The 16,388-nt window shown below is 49.8% G+C and overlaps 8 protein-coding genes across 8 annotated transcripts; 4 read left to right on the top strand and 4 right to left on the bottom strand.

Moving 5' to 3' along the window:
- Nucleotides 1-241: 241 nt before the first annotated feature.
- On the bottom strand, nt 242-2,011 carry ASPBRDRAFT_138944 (protein phosphatase regulator REG1; the record flags this gene model as incomplete). Its single annotated transcript, XM_067619044.1, has 2 exons — nt 242-1,331; nt 1,395-2,011. The coding sequence occupies 2 exons, from the start codon at nt 2,009-2,011 to the stop codon at nt 242-244; spliced, it is 1,707 nt and encodes a 568-aa protein (XP_067473212.1).
- A 1,820-nt stretch (nt 2,012-3,831) lies between these two features.
- ASPBRDRAFT_49300 (uncharacterized protein) lies at nt 3,832-4,311 on the bottom strand. The gene has a single exon (XM_067626305.1). The coding sequence runs from the start codon at nt 4,205-4,207 to the stop codon at nt 3,875-3,877; it is 333 nt and encodes a 110-aa protein (XP_067473211.1). The 5' UTR covers nt 4,208-4,311; the 3' UTR covers nt 3,832-3,874.
- A 1,541-nt stretch (nt 4,312-5,852) lies between these two features.
- ASPBRDRAFT_60100 (uncharacterized protein) lies at nt 5,853-6,320 on the top strand (the record flags this gene model as incomplete). Its single annotated transcript, XM_067628169.1, is given in 4 exon segments — nt 5,853-6,013; nt 6,072-6,163; nt 6,186-6,189; nt 6,209-6,320. The coding sequence occupies 4 exon segments, from the start codon at nt 5,853-5,855 to the stop codon at nt 6,318-6,320; spliced, it is 369 nt and encodes a 122-aa protein (XP_067473210.1).
- Nucleotides 6,321-7,985: 1,665 nt separating this feature from the next.
- On the top strand, nt 7,986-9,295 carry tma22 (putative RNA binding protein Tma22). The gene is made up of 4 exons (XM_067626304.1): nt 7,986-8,376; nt 8,456-8,475; nt 8,640-8,727; nt 8,830-9,295. Exons 1-4 carry the CDS (start codon nt 8,313-8,315, stop codon nt 9,249-9,251), a joined length of 594 nt encoding a protein of 197 aa, XP_067473209.1. The 5' UTR covers nt 7,986-8,312; the 3' UTR covers nt 9,252-9,295.
- ASPBRDRAFT_211798 (uncharacterized protein) lies at nt 9,287-10,978 on the bottom strand. The gene is made up of 2 exons (XM_067621939.1): nt 10,212-10,978; nt 9,287-10,155 (listed from the first exon to the last, which is right to left on the bottom strand). Exons 1-2 carry the CDS (start codon nt 10,829-10,831, stop codon nt 9,429-9,431), a joined length of 1,347 nt encoding a protein of 448 aa, XP_067473208.1. The 5' UTR covers nt 10,832-10,978; the 3' UTR covers nt 9,287-9,428.
- Nucleotides 10,979-11,225: 247 nt separating this feature from the next.
- ASPBRDRAFT_49295 (CGR1 family protein) lies at nt 11,226-12,097 on the bottom strand. Its single transcript, XM_067626303.1, has 3 exons — nt 11,982-12,097; nt 11,752-11,897; nt 11,226-11,688 (listed from the first exon to the last, which is right to left on the bottom strand). The coding sequence occupies exons 1-3, from the start codon at nt 12,031-12,033 to the stop codon at nt 11,548-11,550; spliced, it is 339 nt and encodes a 112-aa protein (XP_067473207.1). The 5' UTR covers nt 12,034-12,097; the 3' UTR covers nt 11,226-11,547.
- A 639-nt stretch (nt 12,098-12,736) lies between these two features.
- On the top strand, nt 12,737-13,791 carry amcA (putative mitochondrial ornithine carrier protein AmcA/Ort1; the record flags this gene model as incomplete). Its single annotated transcript, XM_067619058.1, has 2 exons — nt 12,737-12,847; nt 12,913-13,791. The coding sequence occupies 2 exons, from the start codon at nt 12,737-12,739 to the stop codon at nt 13,789-13,791; spliced, it is 990 nt and encodes a 329-aa protein (XP_067473206.1).
- A 684-nt stretch (nt 13,792-14,475) lies between these two features.
- ASPBRDRAFT_189377 (cytidine deaminase) lies at nt 14,476-15,829 on the top strand. The gene is made up of 5 exons (XM_067620161.1): nt 14,476-14,644; nt 14,720-14,853; nt 14,986-15,071; nt 15,361-15,442; nt 15,518-15,829. The coding sequence occupies exons 1-5, from the start codon at nt 14,560-14,562 to the stop codon at nt 15,557-15,559; spliced, it is 429 nt and encodes a 142-aa protein (XP_067473205.1). The 5' UTR covers nt 14,476-14,559; the 3' UTR covers nt 15,560-15,829.
- Nucleotides 15,830-16,388: the final 559 nt, after the last annotated feature.

Below are 16,388 nucleotides of genomic sequence, written 5' to 3'. Positions count from 1 at the left end.
CCAGGCACATACAGCCCCGCGGAAGGTGGAAGAAAGAAATGAACAGTCCCTCCTTTAACCCCTTTTATCCTCGACCAGCAGCCAGCAACATTGATTGGTGAAAGCTCAGAACGCCACAACCTGTCTTCCTGGTCGTTTATTGTATGAGAAAAATGCATGAGAAGTTGATGGTTAGTAAATTAAGTGCGTTAAAGTCGTAAAGCCCGCTCTGCGACCTGGTGGAGGCTCCAAGGAGAGGTAATCACCGCCGCCAGCCGACGTTCCATATCACATGCGCAATATCCTTGGCCGTGTTTACGGTGTCCGCCACACGGTCAAAGATGCTTGCACTCAAGGGTTCGTCTTCTTCAGTGGGTGTCGTTCCTCCCGGAGACATCGAATGGAAGTAGTAATCGAGCTCTTCATCATCTTCCGGGTTCACAAACCAAGGACGGCTTAGACTTCCTAAGCCATATGAGTTGCGGCTCGGTTCCCAGTCAAATTCCACGTCATTCTCTTCTTCATCAAGGAGGAAATTAGCAGATGGCGCAGTGTCCCTGCGAGATCGCCCATTGGTCGGCGTCGACTTCTCGGCTCCGGACGAAGTAGGCGGCGTGGAGTTTGAGAAATAGCTGGACCACCGGCCCATTATCGAGGATGCTGGCGAGTCTGACGTGACTTGTCTGTTCCCATGAGCATCGCCGTGGGAGTCTTGCACATCATCTGGATGGTCTGACGCATCCCATCGGTACTTGAGTGTGGTAGAAGGTAGCGGAGCAATGGTTTTGTTTTCGCCAGCAAGGCTCGCACGAGGGGTGCCTTTGTCGCTAAGCGACGAGTCGGAATGGATATGTTTCATCATGACGAGACCGTCCTCTGACGAGTCGTCACCAAGATTGACAGGCCATCCATCCTCCTCCTCTTTTACCTCGACGGCAATACACTGCACCACCTCGTTGTTGAAGTGAATGTGTCGTCTTTCGCTAGGTGTGACCGACGTTGACGTGTTGGTAGCGGTGCCCTTGGTAGAGCCCCCCACGGGAGTAGTGGACGACTTGCTAAGCATATGTCCAAACTCCGAGGGGCCCCGCTGTAATGGGGGGCGGTTACGGTTGATTTCAGCCTCCTGTGCTTTTAAGATAGCTCCCGCATGTTGCAGGAGCGTATGCTGGGACAGAGAACGCTGCAAGATGGTCTCGGATGCCGTCCTCTTTTTCAAGATCGGTTTCCTATCCGGATATAAGGTAGGTGTCTCCAGACGGCTGGGAGGTGGGGAACCATTGAATGCCTTCTCCCGCTTAGTGCATGTTTTTAAGGGTCCATACAACCACGTCACATCACAGTCCTTCAGCCTGTAAGGTTTTGTGTGTGTTAGCAAAGAACCGATCCTTGAGGGACTCTGTCCAAGAACTGACCAGTTGAGAGCTTCTGGTGACACTGTACCCAGATTGAGTTTAAGCTTGGCCCATGTCCTCCACGAGGCATTCTCTAACCTTATCCCATTTTCATAAACATTTCTCCGAGCGACGACATAACGCCACGATGCCCAGATATCCTCCTGTCTCCATTCATGAGAAAGATAATCCACGTGCCTCGATGGCTCATACTCGATTGTACTATCATCAGCGGCTGGTGCCTGTGTCAAGCGTGAAAAGTCCGCCGAGGAGTCCACAGACACATCACTGAGGGCTTCAGGCTCCTTCTGAGCGAATTGACTGGAATCGTACGACGGCAAGACCAACTCATCATCATCAGGTTCATCGCTCATAAGAGATAAACTGCTCAGAGTCGCCGGCGTGGGAGGTAAATTGTCCCCGGCTGTAATGGTGAAATCTGGGGATGGAGACGCAGACCGCGGCGGGGAGGACACCACGGCATCAGGACGATCCTTGCGATGATATGCGGGCAGATTGAACTTGGCCGTAGCAACATTGGGCTCTTCGAGAAAGTAGGTTTGAGCGATTGGACTTCGCAGAGGGTCCGGAGAGAAGCGTGCGCGCCCCTCGTTCGAGGCGGGAAGTATGGCCGTCATCCTAGCAGCTCAATAAGGTACATAAGGGCAAGCTGCGAAGGGGATGGTTGTTGCAAAAGGCTGGCGTTGAAGAAGATGAAGTGGTGAGAGATTGATTGGGATAGGATGTTTTTTTCGTGTTCCAATAGAAAGGCAAGAGAGGCGTCGAGGAAGTGCCCGCTATCTAAGAATGGCGACAAAGTACTGAGGTCATGGTACAAGATGGAGAAGGCTTGAGTAGGATCTGGTCTTGATGGGAAGCATATATGAAGGGGCAGCTAAGGCACCTCGGAGCTGTTATAGGACAAAAGAGCTAGCACGATGTATCTTGCGGAGCCATCAAGTGTCAGGAAGTCAGTGATATGCAAGAGTGATTAACGGCCCCAGGCAAGCCCCTCGGAGGGGGGTGGAGAAGGCCTTTTGCTCGGTCGCACGAAAGGATCGGAAACTTGGACGGGGTCGAAGCTAGATTAAGATGAAAGGTCGGGAATAGCCCAGCGTGTATGAAAGTCGCAGGGTGAAAGGCAAGAGACGTAAAGTAACGTTGACGGGAAGCGGCGGGAAACCGGAAATACCTGTGTCTGTGTCTGTGTGTCTCTCTCTTTTCTGTCCTCTCTTCTCGAGCTCGAGTTTAGTGATAGTGGCGAGTGGAGATGCGATAATGCGTGGGGGGGGGCTCGACCGTTGTTTCTGCCTTTTTATTTTTTTCTTAATATTATTTTTATCTTTATTTGTGATTTAACAATGAAAAATAAATCTTCAAATCATCCCAGGCACTAGACTAGGATTAGGATGTTGGAGGTTCTAGAGAGAGTCTAGATACCCGACGATAGGGGGGGCGAAGGGGGGGAAAAGAAGCGTTGATGTCGCGCGGATCAAGTGAGGTTTGGTAGATAAACCAACGAGAGGAATTAGAGACGCAGGGTACCGCGTCGATGGCTTGGCGAAGGAGGATTGTTGGAGAGTTGATTACGATTGACGTACGCGTGGGTTAAGAAAGAAGTACGAGGATATCCCCCTTCTTTCTCTCCCACCCCCCCTCCTTCGTTCTTCGTATCAAGCAGCGCACCGTACCTAGGAACCAGTACCTCTCAAGGAGGGCATCAAACCAGGTTGAACCAACACAGAATCTGTTCGGTGCTTTTGCTTTTTTTTTTTTTTCGATCTGGTTTGCCACCAGAGAACCAAAACCTCACAAGGTGATCATGACGACGGTACCTCGAATGGAAAACCGGCCGGGTGGGGATGGAGCAGTTGCGCTAAGACGTGTCGGACTAGTCTCCAGCTGGATTTTACTCTTTCCTGCCTAGTGCAAATAGCCTGGCTCATTGGTGATTGGCTGGCACTGGAATGGTGTAACTCTCGTGGTGCATAACAGTGGGCCCAATCCAGCAATTCACAAACGGTCATTGGCTGCAGTCAAAGTGGGGTCAGACCAGTCTTGACACCCGAACTTCGACGATCCAGATGCCAGCCTCATGAAGCAATGTCCCTCGGGCTGTACTTACTGAAGGTTTGACCTATCGGCCATACACACCTCCCTCGTATCTACTACTACACTAGCTAATTACTACCTTACTATCAGGAACCAAGCTATCTGTTTGGATACAACCTCCAATCTATATCTAGCTGCATACCAATTAAACATTGATGGACATTTACGTACAGAGTACTGCGACCGGAGTCTAGAAGGACTCCGAAAACCTTTACAAGACACGCTAGTTATGCACTGTAGAGACTAGGGAGGGTCTCTTCCTAACATCCGGTTTGAAGCTGTCCAGGAGGGACGTGCGATAATTACTACCAGCCTACCATATCCACTAGTAGACTAGACTGGACTAAACTAGATGAGACCTGACAGCTAAGGTGAACATCATCATAATCTCATTCCCATGCCGTACACGGAGCAGAGTTGTGCATTATCAGACCCACTCGGCTTTTCATTCCCGCAGCATCCCTTGGGAAAAGGGATGATGTGATATTGATAAGAAGAAGCAGAACAAAGAACCCGAAACTTTGTCGGTCACTCTCCTCCTGCCTGTTTGGATTTCTGGGGAAACCTCCGCACGGTCTGTTGAAGTCCAGATCCCAGATCCTCGGCAAGCCAATGCGCGACCGTTGCTCGTCCGTCCATTCCGGGGCACCCGCAAAACATGAGAGCAGATCGATTTCCCCTTCCCAATGACCGATCCACCTGGCATTGTTATCTCCTATCATCTAATTAGTATCGACTGTACATACTAATCATAGCATATCTTTACATTAAGAACTAATTAGTCTTTAGCTGTGCCTCCTCTTGACTAAGCATCGATGAATGTATATAACTACACTTCAGTTTGCAAGTCGAGATCCTCCGGGATGTAATCTAGTAGTCGTCGAATGTTTTAAGTTCCCAGCCGACAACATGTTCTCGGGATAACACGGGATCCTGGAAGCTTCCGGTTATTCGTGGCATGTTGCCAATTACTACCTTCCTCCCATGTCTTAACGGAATGCACGGATGTTTTGGTGCGGTTGCGTTGCATACGCTTTGAACCAAGACTGCGCACCTACCACGCTGACAGTAATGTTTGTTCTCAGGAATATGGCTCTGTCTTCTGTTCCAAGCTAGTCCTCCGTCTACAGAATAGTGCCACCATCTTTGTCTCTTTAAAAGACAAATTGCATGCCCCATAGCTCTCTAGTCTCTAGATAGCCATCTCGACGACTTGAGCCAAATTCGTTAGTTCCCCCCTCTGTCATTTGTTTGTTTGCTCTTCAAGTACCAGTAGGGCACGGACTGATGTGTAGACCAAACTAGATAGCTATTAGCTAGACTGCTAAGAAGAGGGCTGGACAGAACACTAAGCACGCAGGTCTCTCCTGTCTGCGGCGGAGCACGTGGATCCGAGCGTCTGGCATAAACGCTCACCGGAGCTACTTTGTACAGTAATACGAGTTTGTTTCTAGCAATCTATGCCTTCTTCAGTTCCTCATCGTGGATCGAAATTCTCTTGAGGGAATAGGAATATTCTAGATCCAGTGAATCATATTGTCATGATGTTGCTCTCCTGAAAGGCCCTTTCTAAAACAAATCTACGAGAAGCTTCAGATCTATGTACTAGTTAATGCTGAATGCTGATGCTGACGGATGAAACTCCGGAACTAATTAACTAGTAAATTGTTGGCCAAAGTACTTACTGCCTTCTGGGGGCCAATCCTTCTGGACAACACCCACTTGGATCCGTTGATCCGCGCTTAGTGCCCGTTTCCGGACACTCGAATGAGCGCTAGGTAAGTAGTCATATCTACAACATCTATCGAGCTACCGTCTCAATTCCAGACGCCCGTCCGCATCCTTCTCCTGACTAGCGTCCCAGCCATGTCCGTCCCTATCGGTGCATCTCCCCTGTGGCGTGCTCAACATGCAACCGAGCAGCCCCTCATCTCCCTCGAAAACAAGTGGGGTGGTGAAACAATCTTGTAATTAAGATTGGCGTCAAAAAGAAACCAAGAAACCCGTAAGGCGGCTCGATGCATGTCAGACAACTGATGGCAAGGATGACAGATCGTGATACGTACGCCGTGAACGCAAGGACCTTCCCACGAGGGGTGTTCTGGCGATGCTCTTTGGTCAACCGCCGCATGCGGTACTCAGCGATCAAGCAACAACCAGCCACGCTTGCATATGGGACCGTGTTGGACCCCCTACTAGGTACTAGTCCTGCGTAAACTGTCCCCCATTGTCCGCATCCCATCATCTACCTCCATTACGATTGGTTAGATATCCTTGTCCTACTCATCATGGACCTCTGTGTACCATCTTCCCCTTATCAATACTTACGTCGCTTAAGAACCTAAAGAGCTGACAGGCCCAATCTAGATGATCACGATTGGCTTGGACCCAGGGAACCGAACCAGAGGTATGAAATCGCCTATCAGGACCTATCACGGCCTATCAGAGCAGCTATATTTAGGCCCATACTCGCAGAAGGCGCCACGGACAACCCCGACTAGACTATCCAACACCAACCGGAAAGAAACGTTCAGGCCAGGCCACCGTCGATCAGTCTAGCCCGCTTTCAAACGCGGGGTGCTATAGAGAGGCGAAACCCAGCGATCCCTCTCTCCCTCCCTCCTGGCCTTTCCCCCGGGTCCCCTTACCGTATGTCTTCGCTACCTTTTGCTTTAACAGTCATTGTCAACTTTGCAGCAGGGATGTTCTAACGTGGCATTTAGCTCGTACGGTACGCTTCGCCAGGACTCGCTCGGACGCGAGCTTGCCGTAAACGAAGCAATATACCTGTTCTGCCAAAGTGCCAACAAAATTTGTGCGAGGCAATTTCACTGACGTGTCTCTTAAGCAGCCCGCGCCCGTGCACTCGCATGGCCTTGTTATGACCGTCGGGTCTTTCGTAGGCTCCGAGGCTACTGGAATGGACGCAACTGCTCATTGGAAGAGGATATGAGATGCGGCGGGTCAAACCGATTGGGCCCGTTAGCTCATTACTGACAGACGGTCTGATCTAGTCCTGCGCAAAACCTCACTAAGTCTTCTCCAGGTCGCAGAGACAGCGACTACGGATGGAGTGACTTTTACTCGTGCGGACTTCATCCTGCTGGGTGGATAGTCAACCACGCTAGTGACTGTCAGGTTTAGGTTCAAATAAGTGTGGCTTCCCAGTGGTCTAGAACGGGGAGCAACGGAGCAAATGAATGATCATACTAACGAGCACGACACGCCCACGCTAACCTTCGCTCAGTGTGCGCGCACAATAGCTACTGCGCACTGTATGTAGGCTGTCACCGTTATCAGCTTTCGACACTGCTTCTTCCTGGGACGCTACCCACCAATGCCATGCAGTCGCTCATTGCTGATATGCCGTTCCCTCTCTCGGTCTCGCATCTAGAATACCTGACTCAAATACATCCTGCCTCGCACATATGCTTCTCTGTCCCTCCCCTTCTTTGCTACTTCAGTTCAGGCTGCCATGCTGAAAAGATGTTTGAGGTGGCGCCTGCAATTACATGTTCATCATATTAAAATGGGCTTGCCGCGGAAAAAGCGTAAACACTACTACGGGTTTGCTCACGGCTAGCTTGCCAGATTTGCCTTTCGAAGCCTGGTCTATGCAGGCCCACACTATAAGACGCGGCAGACGCAGCCACTCTAATCGCCCATTCCAACAACTGACGGAGATGCGGCCATGCCAAGTCACTCATGCATAAACTATACTGGCCAGTCCGGGCTCACGGAGCTCTTCGATCACCAATCGCCGTCCAGACATACGGGCATGTCTTCAGATCCAGACCCTGCTTTGTTATCTGCATGCGTATGCGTCAACAATGCATTTCTTTTGCCCTCGAGGTATTCCGAATACACATTGTTTGCCTCTCTCTCTTTGAGGATATTTGCGTCGGGCCTCGCATGGTCGAAGGCTGAAATAAATCGTTCTCGAACGTCCATTCTGTTTTCGACTGCCAAACTGCTGTATGCAGCTACTTCAGTGGCGTCAACATCGAGCGTCATGACAGGGGGACATGTTTGCTTGACGGCTCTTGATCGCCACTGTCAGTTCCCAATCCGTAACGAATTGGTGCACGATAGAGTGCGCGGGACGGACAACTTCAGTCCGTGTGGCAATCCAAGATGCAGAGAATGCCAGGTTCAACTGATTGCAGCTTCTAGACTGGTTCAACATGAGCAAGCTCAAGAGGTATTCCAACCTAGACCTACCCTCTGCTACAGCGCGTGAACTTGAATACCTGAAGAATAGCTTGTCAGCCGATCCTTCCTACAGTCTTTCAAATAAGCCTGGCAACCTATGGACAGTTACATCAGACATGACCACAAGCTTCAAACCAAGCGGATAATGCATCATATTCAAGCTTCTATCGGAGCACAGCATACTGTCGCCCCACCTATCCATGACACCCAATTCTACCCACAACCCAATTCTGTCTCCTAATAAACAAAGCAAGATCCTATTTTTCCATGATCAATCCTACCAGAAACAAAGCATCTCCCTTCCCCATCATAATCTACAGCAGCGTAGTATCGATAAATCAAATGTAAGATAGATAAAAGGTACCTACCCAAAACAGCCTAGCCCCAAAAGCCAAGCCGCAACCCACCAGGAAATACGTACATCCAGACCCGACCCCGCGCTCATTCCGAGGCGGTCGAAACAGCGGCGGGAGGGGCCCTACCTGAGATTTTGTGTCCAAGCTTGATCGATTCCCTAATATCTTGAATCTCTACAAACTTCATACCTTTCATACTCGAAACGAAACTACAAAAGAGGGTCAACTTTTATATATTTTTCTTTGGGATATCATCACAATGGCCGACGTCGCCCAACCGGTTCCTGCTGAGTCGCAGGCTAAGCATGTTGTTTACTGTGGAGGTATGTTCGTCTCTGCTATCGCTTTAAAGGAATAATGTTTTGGGTATTGTTAGCTAACTGAATTCTTTACTATGGATAGTTTGCACATTGCCGCCGGAGGTACGCATACATACATACATACACCCTACAAGACTCAATCCCATCTCTGAGAATGAAACCCCTTCTGCTCGTTTCAGCAATATATCTACTATTCACGAACAGGGCGCCGGTGGTAGAGCTACCGCGAGGGATGTGTGTCAGTAAGCTAACAATGAATTCGATAGTACTGTGAATTCGGCGGCACGGCCAAGAAATGCGAGGACTGGTTGAAGGACGCTCATCCGGACATGTACCAGTCGCTATATTCAGAGGGTTCGTTCTCATCTTTCCTTATCCTCTCCCTTCACGTTTCAGAATGAATGAAATTGGTGTTCAGTTCAGCTCGCTAACTTCCCATCTATTTGTTCAATGCAGAGGCCCTCAACTCTAATCTCGCCACATTGTCGGTATCGGCTCGGGAGCGCGCAGCTAAGGATGCCGCGAAGAAGGAAGCCAAGGCTGCTGCGGCCGAGGCGCGCGATGCTGAGCGGAAGGCGGCGTCCAAGGTACAGATTAAGCGGGTTGAGCGGAACAAGCGGAAACATGTTACTGTGATCACGGGGTTGGATATATATGGGCTGGAGAATAAGAAGATCGCTAAGGATCTGGGCAAGAAGTTTGCTACTGGCTCTTCGATGACTAGGTCTGCGGGTGGCACTGAGGAGATTACCGTGCAGGGTGATGTGAGTGATGATGTCAAGGAATGGCTGCTCGAGGTGTACGGGAAGGAGATCCCGGAGGCCAATATTGAGCTCATCGAGGATAAGAAGAAGAAGAAGGCGGCTGAAGCGCCCTGAGGTATTATTGAGGGGCTGATGGATGCATAATGTACAAAAAAAAATGCTATGCTTGGGGGACACTCTGGGTATCATGACATTATTTATGGTTCACATATTAGATTAACAGAGACACGACAGTCTCAAGGCTGGCCTTGAAAGTTGTCCTGGGTCTCACAGATAGGAAGTCCAGCGCGCTCATAGCTCATCGAATATTGTCAGTGGGTCTGAATCAGTAGTCCTGACGTTAGTATCACCTCTGGTAGCCGTGGCTACGACGGGTACTGAAACCCCAGAGGGCCGTTTATTATGACGATAAGGGAGATTCCGCAGAGATCGTGACCATGCTTCCCTCGGGCTATCTGAGACTGCCTCGCGGTCATTCTCCGGAGGTAGAGCATGGGACGAGTTTGTCAGGGACAACGCTTGCGAAGATAATCCGGAAGAATCTGGACCCGTAACAGTCGGCCAATTTTGAACCGCAGTGGCGAGCAGAACTGCGAGCATGCCAGCTACCACCACAGTCCAGAAGATCCGAAGACGCCGATTAACTCGTGACTGCCATTCTTGTTCTTTCTTATCCCAGCGATCGATTTCATGGCGCATTGCCTCGAGCCGGTTGTTGAGACCCTCGGCCCTCTGTCGCCCCGTCTTCATGCGATCTTCCAACGTCTTAATCCTCTCTAACTGGGGCTGAAACTCTTTCAGTTCCCCCATCTGTTTCCGGATGTCCTTGTCCAAGCCTGATGTCTCCCGCTGGAAGTCGTCAAAGAGGGCAGAGGTGGAACTAGAAAGCTCCTGGAATGACGCGATGGTGGAATTCAATGCGGCAAGCTTCTCCAGGAGGTTGTAATACGTATAATCCAATCTACGGGTGATATCCGTTGCAAGGGTCCCGATCATCGACAGGGCAGACCGTAGATATCTATCATGAAACCAGTCAAAACCAACCCAAAGCTGAACAGACATCAGTTGACTTACTCCTCCCCTTGTTTACGCTTACTCTTCACCTGCTCCAAATCTTCCATCGAGCGTATCTCTTGACGCCTGATGGGACCAAGCTTGTTGCTCGGGTCAATGACATCAAGCAAACTGCCCTTTCGGCTCCCACTACCCAAGGCAGCGGTAGAATCCGAGCTCCAGCGCGACCAGGTGGTCTCCTGCGTTATGGGTCTAAGCAAGCCATCGTCGGCATCATTATCCTTTTCCTTACTACCAGACCATGTTGGCAGAAGACCTCGGGAACCAGCGGACGAGGCGAGGTTGTTCATTCTTCGGTGAAACCGAAAGTCGCCGGATTTACTGTGCTTGTGCTTGTGCTTCGAGCGGGATTTAGACTTGACGCGATCTGGGTGGGGGGCGTCGAAGGTCAGATGGTGGTGGTGGTGGTGGTTGTGGTGATGCTTCTCTCCAGTAAGACCGGGAGGTTGAGACAGTTCGCGACCATGATGATGCTGGCCGAGTTGGAGACTCCCGGTGTAGTCGCTGGTGGCACTGGAGGGCTGCGCGCTGGGTGGTGCTGGTTTCTGGCTTCCGACGGCTCCAGAGCCATGGGCCGGTGGGTAAGGAGCGGACAGCTGTTTGGACGGTTGGGAGACCATGGCGGGCAGGAAGGATCCAGGTCAATGAACCCTCTCCACTTTCCTTGCACGCCCTGAACCCCGTTAACGCTGCTCAACGCGTTGGTCAACTTGGGCGGTCGGGTTTCTGAAGATGTTTTCCACATCGGTCGTACGACTCGCTAGCAGAAGTGAAACATAACGTGGTTGAACGTGATGCCAAGCGCTGATCCATGCGCTGGCCGATCGAAGGCATCGGCCCCTGATCCCGCAAAGGATCAGCAGGCCTCGGAATCTATACTTTGTGATTTGAGTGAAGCATCTAGATACATCCGGCCATACTGATGTCTACTAGAAAAGAACAGCCTGTGAATTCCCCTTCCACGTGTTACATCCTGTCTTTTCTATCGACTGACTACGATGTTATGATGGATAGGTCAGAAACCGCGTACTTAGTCCGGGATATTCATTGTAGTATGTACTATTCTGAGAGGTTGATTTCTAACTCCACGATCGCCAGCGAACTCCGATAGTCATGAAACAGTAGCCATCAATCGGCCGTAATTCCCAAATCCGGTAAGAAAGGAAATATGATGTGAAGGTGGATGATACAGAAGGTTTACGGCGTGGGGGTACATCAGCCACCACTCGAACGAGATGTTAGAACGGGTTAGTGATCAACAGCAAAGGCGAAAAAGGTGGAAGAGGAAAGAAGATGTGACAATAATGGAGAGAAGAGGCACCAGAGCTGACTGTACTTAAGAGTTCAGCAACTTGTTGCGCTTTTCGCGGCGCTTCAGGCGCTCGACTCGCTTGCGGTGCATCTTCTCTGCCATCTTCTCATAGCGTTCCTTCTCCTCCTTAGCGGCTCGACGATCCTTGATTCTTTGAATATGCGCCTAGGTAATTGTCAGCAAGATTGACATGTTCTTCCTTGAGACATGTCACAGGTCGAATCCCACCTGTCTCTCTGCCTCCTTTTCTTCCTTCAACTCCTTCTCGTGTTCCTTCACGGCTTCGTGGTGCTTGCGTGCTTCAAGTCGCTTAGCGTAGGAGGTCATGCCCGCAGTAGGGCGGAACGGCTTCTTGGTATCATGCCAGTTTTTTCCTGCGGGTCCGAGAAGCGAAAAGCATTAGCAACAGTTATTTTCGAAGGCCAGGGTAAAAAAAAGTGGGGTAGCTAATTTCATACCATTTTTCCGCATGCCCTTGATGGGGGCAGCAGCTGAAGGCGCGGAAGACATGATCGGTCCGAGGGTAGGCAGAGCCAAACGAGCCGATCGACCAAGATGGGGGTGTGTTGGGAAGTGTAAGGAAGAGAGGAAAAAAGAAGAAGAGAGATTCCAGACGGGATGATGATGGAATTCTCTTAGCTCTCCGCTGCCCTCTTTTTTTTTTTTCGGGGCCTCCGAGTTTTGAGGAAAAAGTTATCTTAGACCGATCAGATAACCGGATCTCGGCAGAAGTGGTGCGCCGGGCCCCGTCTGGCCTTGAATTGTGACTGTGAGGGATTTGTCGGCGAGAAGTCTGACGGATCACAACTCGACTAGTTGCAGCACTCACCGCAATCAGCCAACCGCCGCGAGGTCTACCCACCCCACCCATCGCTCATATCCCGATTTCCCCTGCCTCCTTGGCCTTTTGGGCTCGTGTTCCGTTTTACTGGCAAGCGATGTTCGCTCTCTCTTAATTTCATCGCGCGTGTTTCGGGCACACCTCCCAAGCAAAACCCCTCGTCGAGTCACCACACCGCCCCATCTCCCTGAAAGTCTTTAAATACTCGTTAGATCGTTCTCTCCCTCGAACAGCTTGCGAAATTACAATGCTCTCTCGATAAGACTTGTCTATTCTTTTCCCATCCCCCCACTACTGTCTCTCTCCTCGCAACTCCCCCGTCATAGTCGTCTCGTGTAACCCGAGCTCGACTGCTCATCCCACCTTTCCCTGATGGCGGCCGCCGAACATGCGATAGCAATCAATGATGATATTTCAATGGAGCTGCCTACACTCCCGCCCAACCAGGGCCTCGAGGCCTTCAAAGATATCGTGTTTGGGTCGGTAAGTTCATAACCGTTATGCCCAACCATGTGGTCGTTGACTAGACTAACAGTCGACCCCACTAGGCTGCAGGAATGGCAGGCAAAGTGATCGAGTACCCTTTCGATACCGTTAAAGTGCGGCTCCAATCTCAACCAGATCATCTTCCTCTCAGATACAAAGGTCCCTTGGATTGTTTCCGTCAATCCTTTCAAGCAGATGGCCTACGTGGGCTCTACCGGGGCATTAGCGCCCCCATGGCCGGCGCTGCCATTGAGAACAGCTGCTTGTTCTTTAGCTACCGTCTGATACAAGATATATTGAAGGCCACTGTCTATACTTCCGTCGATGATCTCCCTTTCTCGGCACTGGTGTTCAGCGGCGCGGCGTCTGGGTCTATTACTTCCCTTGCCCTTACCCCCGTTGAGCTCATCAAGTGCAAGATGCAAGTTCCCCTTGCGGCGTCTGGTGGAAATGCCCCTGGTCCATTGACTCTGATAGCGACTATTTTCCGTCAAGACGGTATTTTGGGCTTCTGGCGTGGACAAACGGGAACACTTATTCGCGAGACCGGTGGCGGCGCTGCATGGTTCGGTGGCTATGAGGGAGTATCTGCACTGTTCCGCGCATACCGTGCCCCATCTGCAGAGCTCAAGGAGGATGGAACATCTTCTGAGTCCATTCCACTTTACCAGAAGATGATTGCAGGTGCCGCAGCAGGCGTCAGCTACAATTTTCTCTTCTACCCTGCCGATACGATTAAATCGCGCATGCAAACAGAAGATGTTACGCGAGGAGCATACAACGGCGAACGGCAGACATTCTGGGGGGTTGCCAAAGCCTTGTGGAGACAGCAAGGACTAAGGGCCCTGTACCGAGGCTGTGGCATCACCTGCGCTCGGTCTGCCCCCAGCTCCGCCTTCATCTTCACCGTCTACGAGGGACTACGGAATCATTTTGCCTGATTTTCAGCTTCCCTTTACGTCACGTTCCCTTTACCTTCCAGCCCGATCGCCTTTTTCTCTTATACTCTCAGATCCTGGTTCCCTTTCCATTTCTCTCGACATCTTTGTCAGATGCTTCTTGTTTATAAGCTTTCCGGTTGAGGCGCTTTCGTATGATACCTCCAGTTATGTTCCGAGTTAGATTTCAACACCCTTTCTTTTTGAGACCATCAATCTGGTATTGGTGCAAAGGAGAAGAGGATGTTCATCTGTTTAAAATCTTTTGCTGTCCATTATAATTTCATGTTTATGAATTTTATCTATCTTCAGTTTGTTGAAGTTTTCCCCTATGTCTTTTTTGTTGATATATAGACGTGGGTGCGGGGGATCCCGAAAAGGCATTTGGACGATTTCTTTAGTGATGACATCATGGATATTATCGGGTTGGAGAGTCGATACAACCTTGAAACACAGGCAGCCGAGGTTACAGAAAAGCACTTAGATTAGATAGATCAATATTGAAGATTTAATCAAGATTTTGGTTATCCGTGTTATCATCATTATCGTGAGTCAGTGAGACAAGTCAATTTCTTGCGATAAGCGAAGGGGTTGTGGAAACATGAACAACCACAGCGGGCATTTCTTCCGGTCCAGATGACCCCTTTCCCCGCGCAATAACAACGACTATATCTATCGAATCCCGCTACCTGTCAAACCTCGTTTGACTTTCATCCCTGACTATAGACCCATCTAGCCATCCAGCTAGACAAGTGTAAAAAAAAGAGAAACATGGTACACGCCGCCGATCATCTCTCTGCCCAAGAGCTCGAAACGCTCTCAACCCAGGCCATCGCCGCCAAGGATACCGCATACTGTAAGTCAACCCAGTCCCCTTAGAAAGCCACCATATCTCTAGGATTAACCAATACGACACTAACAACGACAACAGGCCCCTACTCAAAGTTCCGTGTCGGCGCATGCATTCTGACTGAGTCGGGCGAATTCGTCCAAGGCGCCAATGTGGAAAATGCCTCTTATCCTGTTGGAACCTGTGCGGAGAGAGTAGCTTTTGGAAACGCGATTGTAAGCTATCAACTCTACACCTCTCTTCCCCTTTCGTTAAGTGTGTACTACTTTCTGGACCTTGCACATGTCAGAAACGAACGGTAACAAAATTCTCTCACGTATTTGCTTACTCGTCGGACTGCTTTGCAGGTGGCCGGGCATCGCAACTTCAAAGCCATTGCTGTCGCGACTGACATCAAACCTCCCGCTTCACCATGTGGCATGTGTAGACAGTTGTACGTATCTCCCTCTCTCTCTCTCTCTCTCTCTCTCTATACCCCCTGATCATGGATTTTTCTCCTTTTCTCTTCCTGGTTTTTCAAATGTTTCGAGCTGTACCCGCGAATAGCCTGCAAAAAGAGAAGAGGAAGAGAAGTGATCACTCATCCCCCTACATCGATAATTGATTGGCTGTCCGGGAATTTCTATAATTCCCTCACCCCAAAAACGCGTCGACAAATCGCGCACCTACTTACTTACTTACTTAACTTGCTAACAATGATGATGATGATGTGTGTGTCTCAGTATGAGTGAATTTACCACCCCGGAATTCCCCATTTTTATGTACGACGGTGAGGGGAATTATACTCTTACTACAATGGGCGAGGTATTTTATCTAACCAATCCATCCATCCGTTCTATTTTGAACCAATGGCTGACTGCTGGGTTTGTTCGCATGCAGCTCCTGCCGAACTCGTTCGGCCCGAGTGATTTCACTCATTGATTGTTGAATCATGTCACTATGTTTTGGTGATTTCATTGATTAGTTGGTCATCATTGTGGAGTAAAGCAGGGTGAATGGCAAATGTAACTTGGTGGGTGATTCTTGCTCTTAAAGTCTTGCATGTTGTTGATGTTGTTGTTGTTGCTGTTGGTACCGTTGTGTTTGGTGTGTTCGTTGGGAGTCACCGCAGGGGGGGGGTTGTTTGGTTGGTGGTAGGTTTTCAGGGAGAGATGATGAGATGATGATCATGATGATGAGGTACGCTCTCTTTTTGCTTTGGTTGAGCATTCAGAATGAATGATGCTCCCTATGTGAGATGAATGTACGCGTAGTACAAGGAGATATGTTATGTTCATATGGGTTTAGGGCGCGCTATCCAGGCTTCCTTCACATCCGTAACTATCGGCTTCTAATTCAAAAGCGGTCGTCAATCAGCGCCTCTTGTATGAAGAAGAGGAGCAAATGCTTACTAGACATACCGAATTCTCTGCGGTGTCAATCTCTCTATTTGTACCATGGCATGCTATTCTTCGAACATGCCGCCCGGCTTCACGGGACAATAGCTGCCTCACTAGATCGTTATATTGCTACTACATCCTAAAATGTAATGACTCGAGTTGCTTGGGTTAGTCCCCGAACTGGTATGGTTTCGTAAAACTCCCGAAAATTGCAAGATACCCATTAGCACAGGTTCTACTTCACCTCTATGGCACGCACATTATATAGGCGATCGAAATAAGAAAAGAAAAGATGTGAGACGCGAACAACGCATACATAGAGAGACACATTTCAATACATGACGTTCTCATAATATAACATAACCTCATGG

Source organism: Aspergillus brasiliensis, assembly GCF_001889945.1.
Source record: "Aspergillus brasiliensis CBS 101740 unplaced genomic scaffold ASPBRscaffold_25, whole genome shotgun sequence".
Lineage (NCBI taxonomy): Eukaryota > Fungi > Ascomycota > Eurotiomycetes > Eurotiales > Aspergillaceae > Aspergillus > Aspergillus brasiliensis.
This window is presented reverse-complemented; position numbering and strand designations above follow the sequence as displayed.

Excerpts from the sequence above, each read along its gene's own strand:
- ASPBRDRAFT_49295 (XM_067626303.1), bottom strand. The coding sequence starts at position 12,033 with ATGTCTTCCGCGCCTTCAGCTGCTGCCCCCATCAAGGGCATGCGGAAA. Across the intron at positions 11,898-11,981 it reads CAAGGGCATGCGGAAAAATG|GAAAAAACTGGCATGATACC; the intron begins GTATGAAATTAG and ends TCGGACCCGCAG. Across the intron at positions 11,689-11,751 it reads AAAAGGAGGCAGAGAGACAG|GCGCATATTCAAAGAATCAA; the intron begins GTGGGATTCGAC and ends ACAATTACCTAG.
- ASPBRDRAFT_211798 (XM_067621939.1), bottom strand. The coding sequence starts at position 10,831 with ATGGTCTCCCAACCGTCCAAACAGCTGTCCGCTCCTTACCCACCGGCC. Across the intron at positions 10,156-10,211 it reads AAGCGTAAACAAGGGGAGGA|ATATCTACGGTCTGCCCTGT; the intron begins GTAAGTCAACTG and ends GTTTCATGATAG.
- tma22 (XM_067626304.1), top strand. The coding sequence starts at position 8,313 with ATGGCCGACGTCGCCCAACCGGTTCCTGCTGAGTCGCAGGCTAAGCAT. Across the intron at positions 8,377-8,455 it reads GCATGTTGTTTACTGTGGAG|TTTGCACATTGCCGCCGGAG; the intron begins GTATGTTCGTCT and ends TACTATGGATAG. Across the intron at positions 8,476-8,639 it reads TTTGCACATTGCCGCCGGAG|TACTGTGAATTCGGCGGCAC; the intron begins GTACGCATACAT and ends TGAATTCGATAG.
- ASPBRDRAFT_49300 (XM_067626305.1), bottom strand. The coding sequence starts at position 4,207 with ATGATAGGAGATAACAATGCCAGGTGGATCGGTCATTGGGAAGGGGAA.
- ASPBRDRAFT_189377 (XM_067620161.1), top strand. The coding sequence starts at position 14,560 with ATGGTACACGCCGCCGATCATCTCTCTGCCCAAGAGCTCGAAACGCTC. Across the intron at positions 15,072-15,360 it reads TGTGGCATGTGTAGACAGTT|TATGAGTGAATTTACCACCC; the intron begins GTACGTATCTCC and ends TGTGTGTCTCAG. Across the intron at positions 15,443-15,517 it reads CTCTTACTACAATGGGCGAG|CTCCTGCCGAACTCGTTCGG; the intron begins GTATTTTATCTA and ends GTTCGCATGCAG.